Here is a 12,814-nt window from a genome sequence, read left to right as displayed (position 1 = left end):
ATTAATAAATAATTTCTGTGACATAGGCAGAGCATCCTTTTGTGACCACCAGCACCACTAATTGTAAATGAAATCTAAATCTAGGAAACCCTGTGAAAGATACTGTTTAAAGCTTCCAAACACTGATTGGCATTGAACTTTTAATTCATCCATGATGAAGTATGTCTGTATATAATATATATGTTGGTATAAATTTGCCAAAAGCTGTTCTTTTGGGGGAAAAACATGCCCTTTCTACATTATTGTTGTGACAGTGTCCTTTGTTTTTGGAAATTATGGGCCATAACAGTGGTCTCTCCCCAACCCCGGCACTGTTCCTACTTGGCAGTTTGAAAGTTGACAACCTAGTGTTGATCTCAGCATTTTTTGTTTGTTTGGGCTTTTTTTTTGGCTGCGCTGCACGGCATGCGGGCTCTTAGTTCCCCGATCAGGGATCGAACCTGTGCCCCTGCAGTGGAAGTGTGGAGTCTTAACCAGTGGACCGCCAGGGAAGTGCCCTCAGTATTATTTTTAAAGTTAAACTAGCTCATGGAATCCAAAAATCTGAGAACCACTTGTATAGGGAACCCTTCTTTACTTATCTGTCATAGTTCATAAAGACCTTGCCGTCATTTTTATGCTTAGTATTGCATTAAAAATAAGTAAGGATGATATTGCTGAAGCAGAGTAAAATTTCTTTGCAATTGTTGAAGATCAGTAATTCTGATCCTTAAATTTTTACTCAGAAGTGAACTTAAAATCAAATTGTCATGAAAAATTGTTGAATTTTAATCAAGATTTCATAAAAATCTGCCCTCTTCTGATTAACTTTCCCCAGGGCTCACACATCTCATTGGATCACCTTTTCTCCGGGCATATATGCATGGATTTTTCATGGATATAAGACTCTACCACAAAGTAAGTACAAAACTACAGTTATTTTAGGTGACTGATGAGCACTCTGTAGCCATTTCTTCTCTACTTACTTGCATTTTTATAAAACATACGTAAGATTTGTAAGCGATCTGTCTGTTCTTTGGCATGATAGTCATGCTGTATATGAGACATGCTGCTAAATACAATTCTCTTATTTTTAATTTTTTTCCACTTTGAAAAGGTGAAATTGATGGTAAATCCATTTGCTTTTGAAGAATATAGGAAAGATAAGATCCGACAGAAGATAGAAGAAACACGAGCACAGAGAGTCCAATTAAAGGTAAATATTGTAGTCATCATTGAATCTACTAGAGAAAGGTACTTCATTTTTATTTTATTTATTATTCAAAGAAACCTGCCATCCATTTCTTAGTTTTTCCATCCTTAGTTTACATCTTTTACTGATATTTTTGGTATATTTTATTTGTTGTGAGGGTGGATACTCTTTACAGTTTTATCATTATAGACTCTATGGTAATGGTAGTGTGGAAGATAATGCCAGGTGAGCTGATAGTGTCCGTCCTACCAGGAAGATATGATGCTGTTTTCAAACAGGGATTTAGATTTTGGAGCGTTGGCGCTTTGCTAATCCCCATTTCTTCCTGACATTCGGGAGTGTCTTAGGCTAGCTGCTTGGATCATGGGAAATGGTCATTAGACTATGCCAGGGCCCAGACAGGAATCAGGCCACACTAGTTCTATTAACAGAGGGAATTTAATGTAAAGAATTGTTACCCAGGTATTAGAGAACTGAAAAGGCAGAAATACTGAGGTATGGATAAGAGAGGCCGTGGCTTCAGGGAGCAGCTGACACTCCAGGGCTGGGCGGCAGGAGAGAGGCAGGCCTGAGAGCCGGGACTCAGACCTCCGTGGAGGGCTGACAGCTGGCCGTGGGGTCCTCGAGGTAGGTTGAGGCTGTTCCCGGGAGCGGGGGAGAACCACAGAGTGGCCTCCCCGCTCTGCTGGAGCCACCTGTTGTTGCCAGGACAAAGAAACGTTGGCGGGTGATGTCACGCCAACGGCAAGCAGAGGGGAAGCGCAAACCCCATTCTCCTTCTGCCTTCCCGTCCTGACTGAGATCAGCCACCAAGTGATACAATCATTTCCAACTGGACATTGTTGAAAGCACATGCACACACTTTCAGTGCAAAAGACTAGTGACAGGTCTTTCCTTTTTCCAGATTATTTGTTAAGTTTTTAAAAGCAGTGAGTGTGTGTGTATATTGGCCAGGTCAGGCTAGGACACGGAGCCCTCTGTCCCTGCTCTTCGCTTTAACCTTTAAAGCTAAATTGTAGGTATTTCAGTACAGCTTTTTTTTTTTTCACCTCTACTAGAAATTGCCAAAAGTTAACAAAGAGCTGGCACTTAAATTAATTGAGGAAGAGGAGGAAAAGCAAAAATCTACATGGAAAAAGAAGGTTAAGGTAAGATTTTATAAGGCAGAGAAAATATTGATAAATTGTTTCTCCATTTTCTTGACAGTAACTTGTATCTTTTTTCTTTTTACTTTAAAAATGCATTTAGTTTTCTATTTTCCCTGCTTTTAAGATAATATGTGCTCAATATGGGAAGTTTGTAAAATAGAATATAAAGAAGAAAGTCACCCATATAATTCTATCCAGACAAAGGCATCATTAATATTTTAGTGAATTTCCTTCCTGTCTTATTTCTCTTAAAATTATAAACTACAATAGCAGGATACTATTGTATATATAAAATATTTATCCTGGTTCTATAAAATAACACACATAGCTTCCCATTTTTATTAAAAATTCTTTCATAAATATTTTTGAGAGCTGCATATTTTATCTTGTGCATGTATTTTAAATAATCCTTTTATTGTTAAATATTGAGTTTGCTTATTGTTTTTCTCTGTACTAACTAAGTTTGTTTATAACTTCACAAGTAACCAGTTTTCATTTAGACTTGGCATCATTGGGACTGTGCACTCCTATGAATACTGCTCTCCACATTCCGTTCCTAATGTAAAAGAGAGAAAGATCGGTCATAAACTAAATAAGGGTCAGTGCTTCATTTAGCTGATGTTGTCAAGACAGGAGGAGATTTTTCTAATTTTCCCGGATATGCGAAGGCTTCCTCGTTCCTCCCCAGTGCTGTTTTCTCACTTGTTTAGATCAGGCAGGCAGATGACCAAGCTGGGCTGTCCTCTGGAATGAGGTGTAAACATCCGATCTCTCCTGCAAGCCTGCAGGACCTGCCTGAGTAGATAGATGGTCGAACCTCGTATCTGGGCCGGCTGTGTTGAGCTCTCAGGAGGGGATTGTTTGCTTGTTTATTCTTTCTCGGTTCTCTCTCTAGTTTTTAGCCAGGTAAGTGAACGGGAGATAAGTGAGCTCTTCATGTGTTTATTTTTGTACCACTCTCTTCAGTGACGTCAAAGGACTGCAACTAAAGGGTCTTGTGTCTGGCCCCCTTGCTAACTAGTTGCGTCGTCATGGGTGACCCTCAGCTTCACTGGGTCATAGCTTGTTCTTCTATAAGATGCAAGAATAGGACCAGCGAGGGGCGTTCTTGGCGCTATGATTTCTAAATGGGTTCACTCTCACTGTTCCCTCTGTCATCCTTGGCCTCCTCATCCTTTCTGCATCCTCTTATCCTGGTCTGTTAGCTTCTTTTAATATGCTGTTATTTTCCCTTTTTTTTCCAATTCTTTTAAATTTATTTTTTATTGGGGTATAGTTGTTTTACAGTGTCGTGTTAGTTTCTGCTGTACATCGAAGTGGAGTTCCCTGTGCTATACAGCAGGTTCTCATTAGTTATCTATTTTATACATATTAGTGTATATGCATCGATCCCAATCTCCCAGTTCATCCCACCCCCCCACACACAAGTAAATACATAGATGGCTTTTACGTTTCTATTTTCATTACATGAATAGTATACCAATGTTGAAGCAATGACAAACTTGTTATATGAATTTATACATCTATATGCTATGGCTGTGCACCTTCGTAATTTACATCAGTGTATTAAGTATATATGTATATCTTAAAATGTTTAAAATGTAAGTGCTTCCTGCTACCTTGACTTTCTCCTCAGAGTATTCACATTGATTTATTTTCTTTCTTCCGTTCTTTCTTTCTTTCTTTCTTTAATAAATTTATCTATTTATATTTTTGGCTGTGTTGGATCTTCGTTGCTGCGTGCGGGCTTTCTCTAGTTGCGGCGAGCGGGGGCTACTCTTCGTTGCAGCGTGTGGGCTTCTCATTGCGGTGGCTTCTCTTGTTGCGGAGCACGGGCTCTAGGCGCGCGGGCTTCAGTAGTTGCGGCACACAAGCTCAGTAGTTGTGGCTCACGGGCTCTAGAGCGCAGGCTCAGTAGTTGTGGCACATGGGCTTAGTTGCTCCGCGGCATGTGGGATCTTCCCGGACCAGGGATTGAACCCATGTCCCCTGTATTGGCAGGCAGATTCTTAACCACTGCGCCACCAGGGAAGTCCCCACATTGATTGTCTTGTTAGCCCAGCCTGAGGATGGTTAGGGAGGTAACCTTTCAGCTTTATATGTCATTCTGCAAGCTTAATGGAAGTGATCTTTGGATTTACATGCCCTGAAGTTTCAGTAAGGAGGGAGTGGAGCTAATTTAGGCTGCAGATGTATTCTTTTCTATGTTTTATGCTTATGAGTCTTTATTACATTTAATGTTATAGAGAGTAGGACACTTAAGAGTTAATTTTGATACTTTGTGCAGCACGGTATACACAGTTCAGGAGCCTTTTTAAAGGCCTTATGATTGTGGAGATGTGGGGAAAGCGTCCTTTTCTCACCATCCCCCCTCTGCTTCACAGACTTTTGTTGAGGTAGGGACGGCTGGAAGAGATGTAGAACACAGGCGGCCCTTGCTGTGCACGTTAGTGCAGGGTGGTAACAACGAGCCTGGGAGCTGAAAACATGCAAAGTGATCTGTAGAGTCAATGGGAAAATCATGGTTGTCTGTGCCTTTAAAACAGTTTTAGTCAAAACATTTATAGGGTTATCCTATAAAGAATCATCAGACTGTGTGCTATTTCTACTGCAGGTGCAAAGAGGAAGAACCTTGGAAATTCTTATCTTCTTCCATCAAGCAGTTCCCCTTCAGCTGTTGGAAGCTGGAAGCACGGTGTTTGTAGCTGTGTGAACTATAGAATCCCGCTAGAAAGTGGTGTTTGTAAAACGTGCTCCTCATCTGCTCTTAGTGGCTTGCTGACCCAAGTCAGGCTCCGTTATCAGAGCTCAGTTTCTTTCCAGAAATACTTAAATATAGTCATCTAAAAATCTGAGACTGTTATTAGACAGTTTGTATGATTCGTTGTTTAACAGTTTTATCTAATTAAATGACCTGGGGAATTCCCTGGCGGTCCAGTGGTTAGGACTTGGCGCTTTCACTGCCAGGGCCTGGGTTCGACCCCTGGTCGGGGAACTAAGATCCCACAGGCCGCGTGGTGTGGTTCCCCCACCCCCGCCCCCCAAAAAAAGACCTTAAAAACCGTTCCTGAGTTAAGGAAAGACTCCTTCATTATAATTGTAAAGAATACTTGAAAGAATTGTGAAATCCATCAGCAGTTCATTAGTCTTGTCTGGTCTTTGAATTCAGCTCTTTAAGCCCTCAGGAGCTTTAATAGCTCTGATAACTTCTGATGTGAAAGTCAGTGTGGTACAGTTATGTTCTGCTTTGGCTCCAGCTGAAATTTCATGGAGGCTGACGGTGAAATATGTTCCCAGATATCGCTACCATTGATAACATAATTAAAGTCTAATAAGATGTTTACCTTTCAGTTGATGTTGGATCTGCAATGGCAGGTGACCCACCACATAATGTCAAGAAACATTATCTGGACCTTATCCAAACTTAGAAATTTGGTAGTATTAATTGGTGGTATTTGGTATTAGAAATTTGGTATTAATTAATTTGGTGGTATTAATTCTAATTAAGAATTAATTCATTTGTTCTTTCAGCTTTATTCTTTCAATCCAGGAACTTAGGTTCTTCAGCACTTGGAAATTTTCTTAAAAAAATTTTTTAAGTAGTCTTTCCCTGCTGTGATGCATGGTCACTTGTTCAAATTTAAGAGTGAAAGATTTGAAAAGCTGAGGGGAGGCTCTGAGGTGGAGACAGGGCTCCTCAGTCCTGTGTGCTGACCTGGCCAAACTGTTTATTTGGGGAAGCGCCAAATGGCAGGGTCTTCAGCCTTTCCCTCGGCTGCTCCGAGTCTCCTGACTGGAGGGTGGTGGCCTGGCTACCAACATTCCGAGGACTGAGAACTACCATCAGGAGGGCTTGGGGCGGCGGGGTGGGTGGCACCTCAGCCCCTCGCCTGCCCGCCCTGGTGCCAGGTGCTCCCCTTGCCTCCCCGTGCTGTGGGCCCAGCTGGCCACGCCCTCCCCTGCAGAGAAGCCTTCCTTCAGCTGGAGACCGCGGGTGCTAGACCTTCCTTTCTTGCTCCTGCAGCCTCGTTGCTCCTGCAGCCTCGTTGCTCCTGTTTCCTTTCCTGTCCTTCTCAGCGTTAAGGGTCTGTGTCTTTTTAAAGCCCCTTTTCTGTTGTTTTAGTGGGGTTTTAGCAGAGATTAGAAGATGCTCATGTTCGAACCACCATCTTTACTCAGAAGTCTGCATCACCTTAATTTCATAGATATCATAGCATTGAAAGAATTAATCTGTTTTAAATGTTAAGTATTTCTCATATATGTCACTGTGTTGGGACAAAATATTGATAATAAGCATCCTACTCAGATCTACACATAATACACTTCTTTGAGGCAGGGCTGTGGTATAAACAATACTTTAAGATGTTTCCTAAATTCCAGTGGCAAGTGTTTGGCATATGCACGTGTGTATTTGTAGGGCAGCTCGCTAGCCAGACGGTCGTGAACTACTACAGCACATCACTAACTACATCTCATCCTACTTTTTTTTTTTTTTTTAAGACAGCTGTGAAAACAAACAATTAGACTAGGAAACTCTCTGATGGAAATATTTTTACAGCTGGGTTAGAAGAGTTTTTATTTTATATTTGTTCTTCTAAGGCATACTTGTCTTTAGGCAATGCAACTTATTTGTTTTAAATTAAGGGAAAAAAGAGTACTAGCCAACATACCCTTTTTAAACATGTATCTCAGTTATTTGTTAAATGTGATTATTTAATAATACAGTAAGATGAAAAAGAAAAGATTTCCCTTGGGATTTATATATATATACTTGAAACCTGAAAATGTGTAACAGGCCAATAGCTATTCATGTGGTCTTTGGCAGTATTACATATCCTGTGTTTACAGGTAACTCCAAAATTTATCCAGTTTATCCCCCTCTTCTCTCCTGAGTCCTGGTGCCTTGATTTTAGGCACCTAATGGTGTCCATCAGAATCCAGATGATGTTCTCCTTGAGCCATAGACTGAGTTAACCAGTCTTAAATGGAACATAATTTCTTTAACTTTTCTCATGCACTGGATTTTTTTTTAAGACAATTTTTACTTTAGAACAGTTTTACGTTCACAGCAAAATCAAGAGGAGGGTACAGAGATTTCCCATATACCCCTGCCCCGACACATGCATAATCCCCCCTCCCCCCATTAATATCTCCCACCAGAGGGAACATTTGTTACAATCGATGGACCTACACTGATACATCATAATCACCCGGAAGCCCACAGTTTACATTAGGGTTTCCTCTTGGTGGTGTTCATTCCACGGTTTTGGACAAATGTATAATGACATGTATCCACTATTAGAACATCAGAATATTTTCACATCCCCTCGAATCCTCTATGCTCTACCTATTCATTCCTTCCTACTGAGCCCTAGCAACCACTCATCTTTTTACTGTCTCCATTGTTTTACATTTTCTACAGTGTCATATAGTTGGGATCGTAGCCTTTTCATATTGGCTTCTTTCTCCTTAGTAATATGCATTTAGGGTCCCTCCATGTCATTTTGTGGCTGAAAACCTTCTTTCTTTTTAGCGCTAAATAATACTCAGTTGTTTGAATGTACCACAGTGTACTTACTATTTAGCTACTGGGGGATGTCTTGGTTTCTTGGTACATAATTTCTTGTCCTTTATTCCATCCTATGCCTCTTTTTCTGATCATCTCCAGTGATGGATCCTGACTTACTGTATCGCCAGCTTTCTAGTCACTTAAGCTAGACACTTGAGAGAAATTTTTAACCCTCTTTTTCAGTCTTCCTCCTTCCATCTCATCTGTAGCTGTATCTATCAATTCGAACTTAGAAGTGTATCTCACTATCATCCTTTCCTAAAACACCCTTAGATTCCAGTTGCCCTAACTCAGGCCCTGTCTCTTTTCCCAGTTTCCTCAAGAGGCCTCTTCGTCTTCCTCATGACTCTGGTTTCTCCCTCAACAGCCCATCATGTAGCACGCTGCTGCAGAATCGCAAAGCAGGCTTCTTTTTGTCATCTGAGATTCTTTTTTTTTTTAATTTATTTATTTAATTTATTTATTATTTTTGGCTGCGTTGGGTCTTCGTTGCTGCGCGCGGGCTTTCTCTAGTTGCGGCGAGCGGGGACTACTCTTTGTTGCGGTGCGTGGGCTTCTCATTGCGGTGGCTTCTCTTGTTGTGGAGCACGGGCTCTAGATGCATGGGCTTCAGTAGTTGTGGCTCGTGGGCTCTAGAGCACAGGCTCAGTAGTTGTGGCGCACAGGCTTAGTTGCTCCGCGGCATTTGGGACCTTCCCAGACCAGGGCTTGAACCCGTGTCCCCTGCATTGGCAGGCGGATTCTTAACCATTGTGCCACCAGGGGAGCCCTGTCATCTGAGATTCTTGATGCACTCTTCTGTCTGTATCTTTCTCCTCCTTATCCTCTTCTTCCCTAATAGTTTCCCCTTACCTGCAGAATAAGGTCACGGTATTTAAAATCCTTTACAATCTGGCCTGATCAAGAATTGCTTTTTCAAATTTTGCAATTATTCTTGCATTATCTATTGCATTAGACTGTTCACCACTCCTCAGTGGTCTGGAAATGTTCTTCCCAAATTTCTATCTGTTGAAAACTACCCATCTTTTAAGCTTCCTCCCCGATGCATATCCCCTGTGAACCCTTCTGAGGTGTACCTTGTTGGAATTACTTTTTACCTCTCTGCTCCTAGAGCACTTTCAACTCTGTTTAGCATCCTTTTTAAGGTGCCTTGTAGCATAGAGGTTTGTTTGTTTTTTGCTCATTAGGTTGTGAATGCCTTGGGATCAGGAGCTAGAACTTACCTATTTTTGTTTCTTCCTTGAATCTAAATCTGTCTTGGAAATGATACTTAGTCAGGGAAGACTTCGATATATCTCAAATATATATTCAGTATATCATAGAATTTTAGTAAGGGTTTGTCAGATTTTAGGTACATACAGGTAATAAACAACCCAAGTTCCTTAATGTCTCATGGTTTACCAATTTTTTGTGTAGCTCAGTTATACAACATTCTGAGCTCAACTACTTACAACCTTATTTACTCCCAATAGTGGAGAAGCAGCCAGTAAAATAAAGTCTGTTAAGTAGAGCCATAGTTTTACCACAAACAGGTTCATTTTTTCCAGCCTGTGCTTAGGCTGTTTACTTTACAAACCATGTTAAGTAGGTTAATTTATCTGGTTTCCAAGCCTATTGCAGATAAGGAACAATAGGAGAGCCCTGAGTGTATAAGATTATCATCTGTTTAAGTGAACAGATAAGTTTACAGTACATTCTAGAAAATGTTTCTGTTCAGAGTGGTATAAATAAAAGGGAGTACGGTGTCAGTCCTGAGCTATCCAAAATGGGTCTCAATAGTAAAGTTTTATTATGTCAAAATCGCAGTCTCACATTATATCCTTTGAGAACAATTAAATGGCCTAGGAGAAGAAGATCGACGAGGCTGTCCTGTGAGGGAAGGAAATATCCCTTAGGTTTCCGAATAACTCAGAGTCAGTAAACTTACACCACCAGCTCCCCACCTTGTTAATTCTTGACTTATTATTGATGCATACTTCCTCTCCCAGTTTTAGAATATGAAGTTGAAAGTCTCACTAATTTTCATTCAGTATAGTAGCTATGCTTAAAAAGCCATGTTTCAAAAACATGTATTTTCTTGAAAAATGTTTCTGCATCCAAAAATGTTAATTGAAGAAAATTCTTTCTAATGTATTAAGCATAAAGTTAGGCCAGAAGACTCAGTCTTAGGTCATTGTGTGCAACGGCCAACTAATACATATTTTCTGTGAAATAGGTGAATAGAATTTGATTGTGGGTAAGAGATAAGCAATTAGAAAGTTCTGGAAACTGATTCTTTTAACAATTTCATAATAATTTAATAAGTTGTGCGTTATGTAGCTTATTAATTTATTATTGAGTAAAATGTTTTTAAGCCATCATTCTGGTCAGATTTTATTCCAATATTAACTTCAAATTTTGACATTCTTTTTCTTATAGAGCCTTCCTAATATTCTCACCGATGATCGATTTAAAGTTATGTTTGAGAACCCTGACTTCCAAGTAGACGAAGAGAGTGAAGAATTTAGGCTTTTGAATCCACTTGTTTCCAAACTTTGTGAAAAAAGGAAGAAGAAACTAAGACTCTTAGAGCAACAGGAACTTCATGAAAAAGTAATGTACTCTCTATCATTTAGAATTTGCTCCTGTTTGTTTAAAATAAAGTTTTCTGTGTAAGTTGAAAGAGTCTTTGAACAAACTTGAGCTGTAATCTGTTTGACCTTCAGCTTAGGAATATATCTTATTTAATTAAAGATGTTTTTTCCGATGCATGCGATGTCACGTACTCTGATGGGCTAATGCTGTTTAAGAGAAAATAGTGGGTCAGTGTCTTTGGTTGGGGGAGAGGAGCTGCTTCTTACTATTTTTATTTTCAGGAAGAGGAGGAAGAACCGGAAGGAAAACCAAGTGATGCAGAAAGTTCTGAGAGTTCGGATGATGAAAAAGACTGGGTTGCAGAGGTCAGGAAACAGCGCCGACTTCTCCAACAGGAGGAAAAAGTGAAGCGGCAGGAACGGCTCAGGGAGGACCGGCAGACGGTCCTCAAGCCCCAGTTTTATGAGATCAAAGCAGGCGAAGAATTCAGAAGCTTCAGAGATTCTGCCACAAAGCAGAAGCTGATGAAGTGAGTAGCACAGCCTTCAGTGATGGTTCGTCGAGTTGTCCCAGCCTTGCTTTTCTCCTTGCCCTAAAGGTGGCATTTGGATCTTTGGAGTTAATGTGAGGGAAGCACCACAAGGCCTGAGGGGAAGTACACTGGTCTTTACTGTGATTATTTTTAACAACTTTTTGAGGTATCGTTTACATACAATAAGGTGCAGGGTGTGGCCCCATGAGTATTGGTAAATATATACATTGGATCACTTTTCTACTGCAGAAGCCACACTCTTAAATTATGGTGGTAATTAAGAGGTAACAACTTCTTTAACAGAAAGTTATTTTTAAAAGTTAGAATTTCAGTTATGTTTACCGTCATCGTAGTTTACCTGATTATTAAAAAGGTCACTTGGAAAATTTGCCAGGAATTTTAAGTCTCTTGTAGGAAAACTGAGAGATCAGAAAGAGTGGTATTCTAGAAGAGTCGAATACATAGAGACAGAAAGTAGAATGGTGGTTGCCAGCGGTTGAGGGGTGGGGAGACATTGCTTAATGAGATACAGAGTTTCAATTTGGAATGATAAGAAAGTTCTAGAAATGGGCAGTGGTAATGGTTGCACAATAGTGTGAATATCCACTGAACTGTTCACTGAAAAATGGTTAACGTGGTGAGTTTTATGTTATATATATTTTACCACAATAAAAAAATCAACCTTAAAAGAAATGGTATTATTTGAACAGTTTCAGTTGTCAGGTGTCTAAGTAAGGAACTAGCTGGGTACGTAAGCCCAAAACGTGTATAAGCTCTAAGTCACCCAAGTCTCTGCTTTGAGAATTTCTAGGCTGAGTATTGATATACAGGATTTGGATGTGATAGCCAATCAGAGTAGATTACCTTGTAAGAAGAGCCTAAAGGTCTGGGGAGCCAAGGAAAGGGGAGGAGGAGGAGGACCCGAGCAAGACCGGTGAGGCATTAGGTCAGGGGCAATACCAGCTCTGTGCCCTGTACTTTTCTAGCTCCCACCTTCCCGTTTTGAAAAATGTGGTTTTTCAGACAGAAGAAGGGGGAAAAGGTGGGGAGGATATTGATAGACAGGCTGACTTGTTTCTGGAATGGAGATATGCCTATTCATCTTTATTTCAGCAGTTTCTGGCAAATATCTGGGAAACCAAATGTTGAGCAAACCCTTCAACTTAGATCCAGGAGCACCTAGAAATTCTGGTTCTGACTAACAAAAGAGACGTTAGTAGACAAAGAATCTAGTAATAGGCTTAATATCTTTTGAAGAAATTTTCTTTACCTACCAACCTCACTTTTTTTTTTCATTACAACTTTCTTGAAATATAGTTTATATAACATACAGGTCACGTACTTAAAGTGTGTAAGTCGTTGGTTTTTAGCCTATTCACAGGGTTCTGCAACCACCACCGCAGTCAGTTTTAAAACATTTTCATCGCCCCCAAACAAAATTCCTTACCCCATTGGTATTCACCCCCATTTACCCCACCCCATCCCCGGCATCCACTAATCTATTCTCTACCTCTATAGATTTGCCTATTCTGACATTTCTTTTTTTCCTTAATGTTTATTTATTTATTATTTGGCTGCGTCTGGTCTTAGTTGGGGCACGCGGGCTTCTCTCCAGTTGAGGCGCATGGGCTCCAGAGCACGGGGGCTCAGTAGTTGCGGCGCACGGGCTTAGTTGCCCTGCGGCATGTGGCATCTTAGTTCCCCGACCAGGGATCGAACCCACGTCCCCTGCATTGGAAGGCAGATTCTCAACCACTGGACCACCAGGGAAGTCCCTGACATTTCATACAAATGGAATC

General features: G+C 40.6%; 1 protein-coding gene across 1 annotated transcript in view; it reads left to right on the top strand.

Annotated features, from left to right (window-relative positions):
- Positions 1-12,814, top strand: part of NOL10 (nucleolar protein 10) — an 85,133-nt gene that overhangs the window by 57,976 nt on the left and 14,343 nt on the right. Inside the window, exons 15-19 of the mRNA XM_061210584.1 lie at positions 818-897; positions 1,097-1,195; positions 2,251-2,340; positions 10,328-10,501; positions 10,765-11,012. Of these exons, the coding sequence (XP_061066567.1) occupies positions 818-897; positions 1,097-1,195; positions 2,251-2,340; positions 10,328-10,501; positions 10,765-11,012 (691 nt within the window). The remainder of the gene's footprint in view (positions 1-817; positions 898-1,096; positions 1,196-2,250; positions 2,341-10,327; positions 10,502-10,764; positions 11,013-12,814) is intronic.

This window comes from Eubalaena glacialis, chromosome 14 (genome assembly GCF_028564815.1).
Source record: "Eubalaena glacialis isolate mEubGla1 chromosome 14, mEubGla1.1.hap2.+ XY, whole genome shotgun sequence".
Lineage (NCBI taxonomy): Eukaryota > Metazoa > Chordata > Mammalia > Artiodactyla > Balaenidae > Eubalaena > Eubalaena glacialis.
The sequence above is the reverse complement of the archived record's forward strand: the minus strand, read 5'-3'. Positions and strand labels throughout refer to the sequence as shown.